General features: G+C 37.5%; 1 protein-coding gene across 1 annotated transcript in view; it reads left to right on the top strand.

Annotated features, from left to right (window-relative positions):
• Positions 1–580: 580 nt before the first annotated feature.
• The window catches only part of KDM7A (lysine demethylase 7A), a 36,086-nt gene continuing 24,545 nt past the window's right edge, over positions 581–12,121 (top strand). Inside the window, exons 1-4 of the mRNA XM_031552680.1 lie at positions 581–684; positions 5,053–5,204; positions 10,310–10,427; positions 11,269–11,429. Coding sequence (XP_031408540.1) covers positions 581–684; positions 5,053–5,204; positions 10,310–10,427; positions 11,269–11,429 — 535 coding nt within the window. The remainder of the gene's footprint in view (positions 685–5,052; positions 5,205–10,309; positions 10,428–11,268; positions 11,430–12,121) is intronic.

The following is a 12,121-nucleotide window of genomic DNA, read 5'->3' as shown; positions in this document are numbered from 1 at the left end:
CCTGGCCTTGAATGCCTCCAGGAACGGGGCACCACAGCTTCTCTGAGCAGCTGTGTGAGTGCCTCACCACTCTGAGTGAAAAATTTTCTCCTAATGTATAATCTGAATCTCCCCTCTTTTAGTTTAGAACCATTCCCTCTTGTGCGATCACTATCAGAGTATGTAAGAAAAATGGTTTCCCTCCTGTTTTTGAGCTCCCATTAACTACTGGAAGGCCACAATGAGATCGCCCCAAAGCTTTCTCTTCTCCAGGCTGAATGAGTTCAGTTCCCTATGCCTTTCTTCACAGGGGAGGAGCTCCAGCCCTCTGATATCCTTGTAGTCCTCCTCTGGACTTCTTCTAACAGCTCCGTGTCTCTCTAGTGCTGGAGTTCTTGGGTCTGGACACAGTACTGTCAATTCAAGATGTGGATAGGTTGGACAATGTCCAAAGGCATGACACAAAGTTGATCTCAAAGGGGGCTGGAGAAACTATCCTACAAGGAAAAAATGGAAGGGGGTGGATCTTTCTGCCATGGAAAAGAGAAGGCTTGGAGAGATCTCATCGTAGTATTCCAGCATCTAAAGGGCAGCTACAAAGATGACGGAGGCTCACTTCTCCAGGAGCATCATGGAGAAGACAGTGGACAGTGGGTACAAAGTTACACTGGGAGAGTTTTTGTCTGATTTAGATGATCCTTTGAGGTATCTTTCAGTGTGAACGTTGAATGAAATAATGGAGGAAAGAAATAGGAGACTGAGTCAAGGAAAATGGTGTCTTGTGTAGGAACTGGCTTTTTAATGCATTCACTCATTTTTTCCATGTTGAGGATGATCCATCTGATTTCTGCAGTCCTTTGACTAGATCATTATGAGTTGCTTGCATTTCTCAATTTAAGATTCTTATTTTCAATATGCATTGCATATAGGAAATATCAGGAGTTGTCTAGGAGGAATATCTTGCTATCAGTGGATAATCTGGACTATTAATCTCTTAATCACTTTGTGATGATTAAACTGTGCAGTTGGTCCTCTAAACTTCTTGTATCTTGACAACTGTTATCTTTGTAGTGCAGTGTTTGTATTCATTCCCATTTATATACCTGGAATTTTATATAACAGTAGTGTATATAGACTATTTGTTTTAATAAAGTGAAACAATGTTTCAAGTAATGTTGCCTTCTTAAGGATATGGAAAAATAAAGGTTTTAATCGAGAGTGCTTTGTTTTTATTTTTTCCCCTTGAACCTGGATTCTTTCAGTCAGCCCAACAGAAGCAGTTCAACACTCTCAAATATTTCACGCCCATAGGTAGTCCATCGTGCTTCCTCGCTTTCCCTTTGAAACAGAAGAAAGAGAAAATGCAGTGAAAACAGCTCATGAGTTAAGGACAGGGTGCTTATTCACCAATTACCATGACAAGTGAAACACTCAGCATAAGAGAGATTAATTTATTGCCTGGTGATAACAGACTAGAGCTGTGAGAATGAAAAGCAAAGTGAAAACACCTTCCCTTGCCCATCCTTTTCTATCTTCTCCTGAGCAGTGCAGACAAATGAGGAATGGAGGCTGCTGTCAGTCCATAATTTGTCTCCACCACTCCTTTGTGGTCACTCTATACCTGCTGTACCCTGGACTTCTCCAGAAGCTGCGCATGGACAAATGCTCTGTGTAGATCTGCTCAAGCTGCTGCTGTGGGCAGCAAAGATACAGCCTGCTCCACTGTGGTCCTCTCCTGGTCTGCAGAGAACTTCTGCTCTGGCCCGGAGCACCTCCTGCCCTCCTTCTGCATTGACCTTGCTGGCTGCAGGGCTGTTTCTCTCTTGTTTTTTCACTCCTCTCCCTGAGCTGCAGTTTGCAGCTATTTTGCCTTTTCTTTAGTCTTCTCCCAGAGTTGCAACCAGTGTCTCTCCATGGCTCAGCTCTAGGCACATTGGGTCCCTTTTGGAGCAGCTGGAGTTGGCTCTGATCTGACGTGGGGCAGCTGCTGGGCTGTTCTCACAGAGGCTTCCCCCTGCAGCCCCCTACTACCAAAATTTTGCTTCATAAACTCAATATAAAAAATTTTGGACTTCTGAATTGCACTAAACATAACCTAAATGTGAAGTTGTTTAATTGACATACTGAAATTATCTGTACTATCCTTATCTACCAACATCTAAATTAATAGCATTGCTGCAGTGGAAAACAGCCTTTGTAAGGGTTTTTATTTATTTATTTATTTATTTATTTATTTATTTATTTATTGTTTTGTTTTCTGTGAAAGAAGAGTTCTTTTTCCTTCAAGTAAAAGCTGGCATCTGTCAGTATCTATCACATATATTAAATAGTACTCTTCTGGTTGTTTTACATGCCCACCTTCTGCATGTCTGCAATTTGAAGAATCAAATGGAAACTTCAGACTAAAGCAAAACCACTTTCTCCTGAGACTGTAATCTGGAGAACTGTTTTTTTGAACTTTGAATAGCAAAGGATTTCTCCACTTGCCAGGAATGGGCATGTTGTTGTGTGTGAAAAAACATAGCACATCCCGAATTCTTGTCCTGCCTCTTGCTGACCTTGCCTTGATACTACAGGATTAGTCTGCAGCTACCCTGCAGGAGATGAGCAATTCAGAAATGAGGTAATATATACTGCAGACGGTTCAGCCCAAATGGGTGGAGAGGTGAAGGATAATAATGATACTTCATTCAGGAAAACAACTGGTGTATTGGGAGCATTGCTGGGTTTGAGTATGTTAATGCTTTCCAGGCTCTCTACCATCTCCCAGTGACCTTGCTTTGATGCAGGAGGTCCAACATTGTACTTATCACAGTAACTGATTGTTCGCTTGTAGCTGGAATGATTTATGTCACATTTGTCTCTGTATGTTGCAGAAAGAGACTCAGGAAAGTGACTGGTAGTGGTGCTGTGTGTGATTGATAGACTCCATGGCTTTCTTTTGTCAGTGCTTGTTCTTGCAGGTGCTGGAACCTCATGTGCCCTTTGTATCAGTCGGGCATCTGCTGGTATTTCCCCTTCCTACGTCTCCCAGTTAGCATTTTGCCTCTCTGGTTCCGAGCTTGGAGTATAAACTGTAGACTGAAAACGTTTGCTTTCTTTATAGAGCAATTACCAACTACTGAATTCCATTCCAGTGTCACCCATTTCTGTATGCAAAGCCTTTGGTGCTTTTATAAAAGGCTACGGAGTTAATCAAACCAGAAAATGTGTACAGTAGTTAAAAGATTTTCTGCTTTTATTTTCAGGTTATCTGCGATGTTTTATAAGAGAATAAAATCAGTGATCTTATGCAGAATATGACAAACAGTTGTCAGAGCTCGAAGGAACTGTTGCTGAGCTTTTCAGTGTTCTTGCCATTAGTCAGTTAATCTGGCTGAGATGACAAATGGGTTAGATAGATACCAAGACAGAGGAATAAAGGCAGTAAATGAAATTTTTGCATGGAACACTGTGTCCCATTGAACAGTTGTGCAAACTTGAGCAAAATACATTCCGGTATGAATATTTGCAGCTGTTCAAAATTTAGCTAAAATATGGGGATTCTCTTGTATGTCTATAAACCAGCCTTCCGATTTGGGACTTTTGGAGTGTATCTTTAAAACAGTTTTCGTACAAAATTAGGATTGAGATACTGATCTCTAAAAAGAGAATAGAGTATATAAGCAGAAAGAGATGGGATGTGCATTTTTAAAGAGCGCTTTTGCCTTCGTTTCTGTTTATACATCAGCTGAATTGTCATGCAATAACAATTTCTATAGTTGTGGTCTTAAAAAGAGAAATGAAATATTGCAGGAATTACAAGGAAACTTATTTGGCAGCTGAGTTTTATATTTAGATTTTAGAACAGTGTATGTATAAAAAGCTGTGCAACTTAATTTACGTGTGGCATTTCGTGACTGGAGAAGTGGAAGAAATAGCTGAAGCTGTTGATAGAGAATTCAAAGTGCTGTACTTCTCTTTGAGAGGTACTTCTCAGATTTGACTGGCTCATTGGTACCCTTTGAATGCTTGACTTGTATGTTGTATTAGTAGTATCTCCTGATGTTTATTGGATCTGTCAGCAGTTTTGGCACTGTGCAGCTAGAGAGAAGATTACTTGGGGATAGAGTGTTTCAAAGCTTCAGTATGTTGGCTGTCATTACACTTTTGATATGACGTGGCTACCTGAATGTAGTAATGTTCAAGTTCTCACGTTTCTTGAATACTTTAAATAGAAATGTGTAAATATGGTGTAAATATTCAATGTAGTCTTGTTTTCCTATTATAAAGTCAGCAATTTTCTAAGCTTCAATTAACTTTTTAGAGAAGCAACTCTGTCAGAATTCAGATTCTACGAGTAAGTAGGGATTTTTTTTCTTGAGAGCTCTCTGCAAGAGCCTGGCTTCTCCACTTAATCTCCAGCATTTCATCTTCCAAAAGGTTGTCTCTCTTCTGGCTTTAAAAGTAGTGTTGTTCAGAAAGTAGATTAGAAGTTTTATTGTGACTACTAGGAATGTCTTGAATCCCTCTTTGACTGTTTAAACAGGCAAAAATTTCACCAGAAAAAAATTACTACAAATGGTATTTTTAAAATTACAGAACTGTTACTACTGTATGATTTGTGTGATCACTCGTGTAATTTACTTACCTAGTACTGGTAGGGTAGACATTTCAGGGTGCATACTAAAGTGTTATTTGGCTGTCATGGAGGTAGGAGTCAGTTAGGTACTTTTTGTAGAAAAAAGAAAAAATATAGAAGAAAACCCTCATGATATTTTCTACAAATTGACAGCATGTAGGCTTCCTGTTTTTATGAAGAAAGAATTGATTGAGTGATTCTGTGTACACTGTTTGCTGTAATCAGGATCAAAGATTTTTGTGGGAGCAGAGGGTATTGATATATATCGTGTACTCATTTTTAAAGCAACTTAATTCCTGTTTCCTTTCTGTTATTTTAAATGGCATTCTCTTTTCAGTGAAGAAGAAATTATTACTCAAAATTTATGTGGCAACCCAGTAGTTGAGATAGTTTGGTAGCTCATTACGATTTTGTAAACTAAGCATGTTCTAGTAAAGACTTGAGATGTAATTATTTTTTAGCCTGAAAAAAGAAATCTTGCATGTATTCTCATTAACATTTAAAAAATATCGTTGCAGCTGTGTTGGGGTAGAAGAGCATCATGCTGTTGACATTGATCTGTACCATTGTCCCAACTGCGCAGTTCTTCATGGACCTTCTCTAAGTGAGTATGCATTATTCAGATTTTATTTTCCAGTTTTAATGTTTTCACTCCAAGTACAGTTGAAAAAAAGACCGTTCAGAGGAACATTCAAGATGAGTTTGATTATTTAGGAGTTACTGGTTCTGTGACTAACTTTGAACTGATAAAAACAACGATGATAACAACAACAAAACCTACAAGGTGTCTTTTCTTGAGAGAGTCTCCTTGATCTAAAGATGCAGATAGAATAAAATATAAGCCACAGCTATAGATTAGAGAAATCAAAGGGTACAGAGCTAGGAGAAAGCAATCTGTACTTGGCTGAGAGAGAGACAAAAATAAGGAATTCATCAAGAAAAAAAAAAAAAAAAGAAAAATCAATTGCAGGTAGTGATGCTTTCTCCTGCTGCATGTATGATATGCTAATTTAAAAAAAAAAAAGTTCCAAAAGACTGCTTAAGATTTTTGTATTTTAATCATCAAAATTCCCAGGAATTGTTTTCTTGATGTTTAAGGGCAGTATTCCATAACAGTTCAGAGAAGTTTGAGAATTGGAGCTGGAATTGCTGTCTGTTTTTCCTTTATGTCCTTGAGAATTACACAGCTTGTATTCCAGGTATCTGGTTTGTGAATATGATTCCCCCAAATCCCTCGTGGAATTTTATGAGTTGCCAGCAGTGAATGTGGAGTCAGGAGGGACCTCTCTGGTTCTCCTTTCAGTAGGTACCTTTGCTGAAGAGATCTGAAGTAGAAAGACTGTAAGGCTGGACCTAGAAAGAAAATATTTTTGTCTTTCTGTAACTACTGACGGATGCTTTTTTATCTGACTCCTTAGGTTTCCCCCACAACTTCAGTTCTCAAATGAAGTAACGTGATAGTGAGTTTCACCTGTCTAGTTTCTATGTTCAAACCTGAAAAATATCTTTGTATGCTTAGTGTGCCCACACACTGTGGGCATTTGCGTTTCTTTAATACATGTTTTTTCTTTGCTTGAAGACCTTGTAACAATTTATGGCCAGCAAAAGATCTAGAATTTCTACAAAGCTGAATTTAGCATTTAGAAATAATAATTTTAAATCACTGCTCTATCACTGGTAGTCTTGTGGAGTATAAACAAAGTGATTTATTTCAATTATTGGCGTAATTAAAATATGTTAAATATCCTGTACATGGGTTATATCCAGTGCCTTCAGTATTAGCTACCTTCATGTTAGGGGCTAAAAGGTAAGTTGAACACTCTTTTACATGCTTGACGTTTTAATATTTCGATTGTCTTTTTCAGTTACAAATCCGTATCTGTCTTCTGTAAATAAGAATACAGATATGAGCCATTTAGTTTTCCACCTTTCTGCCTGTTTTTTTTTTGGGGGGGGGTAAGGGTAGGGCTGGGTGTGTATGTGTGCATGCGTATGCATATGGAATACTGGGGCTGGGAGGAACAATAAAAGGAGGGGTTCATATCAGACTTAAAAAATACTAAAATTCTTGGAAGTTTGGAACTTTATCCTTTTGGTTTGGCAGAACTAGTATGGTTCATCGTCCTCTTGATGCCTGTGAATAGCCTGTCTAGTAACGCAGAGACTTTCAGCTCTCATGCTAGCTCTGTTTCACCTGTGGCAATCTGAGAGTGAAATACTGTGTTGGATGGCTTCTTTAAAAGACAAGAATCTGTAGTAAAAATTATTCTTACTACTTCATATTGCCTCAAGTGAGTAGATAGTCTAGATTTAGTAGAAAGATTCAGACATATCACTTATCTACCCGAGCAGAAGTGATATGTTGAAATATGTCTTCATCTGCAATTTCATTAATTGTACTCAGCTAGTCTGTCAGAATCAAATCTTTGATAGTTTGTGGTTTGGACATCGGCATGCTTTAGAGTTGGGAGAGGCTGATGTTTTATGACTTCAAATGCTGCAGTAATGCTTCATTGCTTGAAACGTATGAAATTATGTATGTAAGTAGAAAGCACATCTTTTATTTACTACTTCATGTTCTAGACTCTGTTTAAAGGAGTTCTGAAGAAGAACAGAATTCAACTGTATTCAATTCAAGAGGACAAGTGCATCTATGATTTTGACAAGTATATGTGTATACAACCCAATGTAATCAGATGGCATTGTGCAAAAAAAAAAACCAACAACCTTACTAAAAACATACAAGAAACGTACATTTTATATTACCAAGTGGATTTTCATTCAGTATCGAACAAAATTAATTATGTTAGCTCCAGTAATGAAAAGAAAGCTACTGTGTACTCCTTAAAATTTTCCACTCTTCTCATGCTAACATTTCTCTTGCCTTTTCCATTAGTGGGTTTCACATAAAGGAACTCACAAGACTGGGGCCTGGTTGTACAGATGTGAGTGCTTCTTGGTGGTTCCCTTTTCAAGTCTTTGTATGATGTCTGAGACAAACAGACAAGTGCAGGCAGGCAAGGAATAGAGTTTGCCTAAGCTAGATACAGTTATCAGCCCACTATTTTGAATGTATAAGGAACATAATTTAAAAATAAATTCCTGCTTGCTTTTCTTGAAAAATTTCCACACACCCCTATCCTTTTCTCAATCCCTCTGTAACTCTGTGGTGTGCTTTTGGTGCATATTTATAGCGTTGTCATTGCAGGTTGTGCCTCATTTTTTAGGAACACCAAGGGTTAATGCTTTTCTTCCACTAGTTTTGAGGGATTTGGGAGTGAGGGAAGGCAGTTCTTTATGTCTTTTAACAACATTTCTTTTTAATATATTTTAATGTGAGCACAGGGATTCATTCAGTTAGATATTTTTTCTTGCAACTGTTATTATAATATCTTAAGAAATTATAAAGCTGCAACATAAGAGAAAGTTTTCATTATTGTTCTATGTTTTTTAGCATTCTCTTATTTATAGAAGCATGATATATGCTACAAGTACTAAGTAGAGGAAGTTTAATTTCTGTTTTTCAAGTGTTGGAAGGTCAGACTTTAAAAAGTTTGTTTTGTGCTATAAAATCTCTTAACCAGCTGTATCATCTTACAGACTTAATGAGCTGTTACAACAGCAGTGAATTTATGAGAAGCTACTCTGTTGCAAATTAACATTAGCCACTAATTTCTTGCATTATTATTTATGAATGAGAAAATGGCTTTGAAAACTTAATAAACTTGGCTCGGTTATTTATGAAGTTTTACTGTGTTTGGATAGTTGGCTCATTAGCAGTCTCTTCAGCACTGATTGTGAGGGTAGCAAACAGCTATAAATGTCACTTTATTCTCTTAAATGTCTTCCAAGGGGTACATTTTGTCACTTTTGTGGAAAACAGCTTATCAGTAGGAATAACTGTCGTGCAGTGGCTGTAAGGTGTTAGTTATTCCTATATAAGCAACTGATATTTCTGCAGAAGCAGCATTAAAGTTTTGGGTTTTTTTCCCCCCCTTTTGAAATCCTTTGCTATTTGCTATCCTTCATTCTGTTGTTAGTTGTGTTTTTGGTATGGTGCTAACTACTTGTGAGTTTGGTTTATTGTGACTTTGATATGTTTAAGGATGAGCTCTTCTTTAACTTAAAGTTCAGATTTGTATTAATATAATTGTTTAGCTGAGGTATATTAGTGTTGCATGGTGGTTTGTACATGGCCTGCAAGAGACCATTTGTGCTGACAAATGACAATAGCTTCCTCCTCTTCTGTGTTTCTTCTGCAGATGGAAATAAATTTGCATAGTATTAGTCGTTGCATTCTAGATCTAGTCACAGTAAATATACTTGGGGTGGACTTCCAGTAGCAACCATCAGATGCTGTGGAACAGAGTTTGGCTTAATTTTGGTGGCTTATTTTGGGGAAAACCAAAACACAGCCACCTAATAATTATGTTTATTATGTTTCTTAGTGTAGTAAGTGGGGTACACTGGTAAGTCAATAGCAAAGTTGCAAGCTGAGGACTGTCAGAGATCCTTTCTGCTTAGGCATCTGTTGGGAATTTAAGAGAGCTTTTGCTAACAGATAGATGGTATGACTGAACACTTCCTTTTGAGGTAGTGAGTTTCTGTTCTTTATAGATGAAGCTATAAATTGAGTGCTTGATTGATTAAGATGAATTAATTACGTATTTGGAATGAAAGAATTTGTTATTAAACAATGGAAATTTGAAGATAGGTGGTAAATTTACCAAATCGTAAATCGCTTTTTCTTCTGGTGCACTTAAAGCCAAAAAATGCAAATGGAAAGATTCCATGGAGCCCTACTATGCTTTACAATAGCTTTTTCTTGTTTTGAGTATCTGTTGTTTTTTTTTCAATGGGAGTCCACCACCACAGTTTTTTATGAGAACGCTGAGTTATTCATTTTCATTGGCCCTGTAAATAGAAGGAGCTGTTAAAAATGCAGTTTAGTTACTTCTGGATTATCAGACTTCCAAAATTATGATATAACATTGATTTATTATTTGTTCTTTATGGATATTTTGCCATAGTGAATAACAGCTTGAAGCAACTCAGAAGTTCATTGTTTTGGGGCATAATGCTTGCATTATAAGTATTGTACTTGCAGAGTGAAGACTGCGCCTGCTAGGATAGCTTATGCCCAAAAGTGTTATGGAAACATAAGTAGAGGATAAAAGAAAGGTGTTTTTGTTTCAAACAGATTGCAGAGGTGAATAATGGTATTATCAGATCGTATGTAAATATGTTCCTATGGTCAGATAGCACAATGAGATAAGGTCATATTAACTTTATGTTACTGCATGAGAGGAAGAAGCGTAAGGATCTTGAGGAGATAGGATTCTTCTCTTCATTTAAAAAAGTGAGATTTAGGAAATTGAAATTGTAGTTTCATTGACTTGAGATTTGGATGAATTTCAGGCTGTTACTGTATATTTTCATTATGCTGCGCTGAGTACAGAATTTTGAATCATTGTGTTTAACATGCACTGGTGTTCTCTGATGGAAGAGGCTCCAGAAGTGTAACTGATTATTATCAGGTGTTCTGAAGGTTTCATTTTTTTGCAGATGGATAGTTTCACCTGTATAAACAATAAAGTTTGTTAATCTTGTGTGATAGGGTTGAGGCATGCCTGGTTCACTGACAGAGTGACTGTTAATCTGGCCATCTGATTTAACTAATTCAAAGTTTAATCCTTTTGAAACTTGTAGTGAAAAAGAGAAGGAACTGGCACAGACATGACTACACTGAGTTGGATGATGGCTCCAAACCGGTGCAGGCTGGAACACGGACCTTTGTTAAACAGCTGCGGGCTCGCTCTTTCCCAAGGTACAGAAGCTCACTTTAACATTTTGGTGAAAAAACAAAGACCTAAGACTTCCTCCTTTAGAATTCTCCCCCTTCCACTGTTCTTATCAGTCCCTGATCCCTTCCTCAGGGCTGCTCTCCAGCCATTTCATCTCCTTGTCTATACCTGTGCCCAGCATTACTCTGTTCCAGCTGCAGCACCTGGCATTCTTCTTTGTTGAACCTCAGCTGTTGCTAGTCACCCAGTGCTCCAATTGTCAGTGTCCCTCTGCAAGGCAGAGTGGATGTGGCAGAGTGACTGGCTTTTTTTTTTTTTTTTTTTCACCTGAAATATCAGAACATTGTCTATCTCTGTAGTCCAGGTAAGGAGAGAATGGGAAATTACTCCTCAATTGTTTCATTCCAGATAACGTAGAACACTTCTGTGTGCTAGTAGTATACCCATTCTCTCGTGCTTTAAAGGAAAGTAGAGAAACTTGTTTGTAGCAGAATCATCCCGGTCTGTTTGTGGTTGTTTTTCATGCTTATAAATATGGTAGCTTATATTTCTTGAAAGATCTTTCTGTTGTTGTTATCAAAATGTATTTTAATATTTTCTTTTTCCTCATCCTTTTAAATTACTACGTTAGATTACATAGAAATACAGTGAGTTACCAGGTTATGTGTAACACTTAATATTTCATTAGGGGGTTATATTGGTTTATTTGTCTTACAGTCAAATGTTTAATTTGATAGTAGCATGGGTTTTTGTGGGGGTTCAAATGCAGCCATTTCAACCAATCCTTGAAATTGTGACTTTTTTTTCCCAGTAGTGTTTGGAGGATGTTCTTCTGCTAATATTCCGTAATTTCTTGTTTGTTAGTGCTGATGAAGTCATTTTGAAAATGCATGGAAGCCAACTGACACAAAGATACTTGGAGAAACATGGGTTTGATGTACCTATTATGGTTCCTAAATTAGATGGCCTGGGGCTCAGACTTCCTCCACCAACTTTCTCTGTTTTAGATGTGGAACGCTATGTAGGTAAGGGTCACTGTGGAATAAGTGCAAATGATCAGCTCTGTAAAGTAAAACAAATATTTACATGATTCTAAGAGCTCCTGGGGTGCTAAATATGTATTATAAACTAAGCTCTCCTAACCAGAACAGTACAATTAAGCTACCAATTTGAATTTTGTTTATGTGGATATGTGAAGGGAGAACACCATTATTTTTCAACTTCCAAGTGTGTTGACTTGGGTGCAAGATGAATGTGGAGTGATATTTTTGTTATGCAACAGGATTGTCCATTTTGTGAGAATTGAATGAATCACCCTTCAGATTGATGAAGATGAATCATTGGTCAGAATATTACAAAACATGATGTTTTGAGCTCAGTGAATTGGCTTTTTCAAACTAAATAAATCTTTCTGGAAACCTTCCCACCATGGCCTCCTTTGGTGATAGAGCCAGAGCTCCCAACAATTTGTTTCTTGCCTGATCTCTTGATAGTCTTTAATCATTTCAACTTCATGCAAGTGTGCAGTACATAGACCAAATCATTTTGAGCATGAAGTTTGCTGTAGTAAACAGCACTGTTGAGAAGTCTGTGTATGGGTCTTTGTTCTTGTGAGAACTTCATATAATTCTGAGTACTAAAAGTAGAACGTCTGTCTATCAGAATTTTACCATGGCAACAGAATAAAGGAAATACGTAGTGTAAGAAATACTGTTGC

This window comes from Meleagris gallopavo, chromosome 1 (assembly GCF_000146605.3).
Source record: "Meleagris gallopavo isolate NT-WF06-2002-E0010 breed Aviagen turkey brand Nicholas breeding stock chromosome 1, Turkey_5.1, whole genome shotgun sequence".
In the NCBI taxonomy this organism is placed as follows: domain Eukaryota; kingdom Metazoa; phylum Chordata; class Aves; order Galliformes; family Phasianidae; genus Meleagris; species Meleagris gallopavo.
This window is presented reverse-complemented; position numbering and strand designations above follow the sequence as displayed.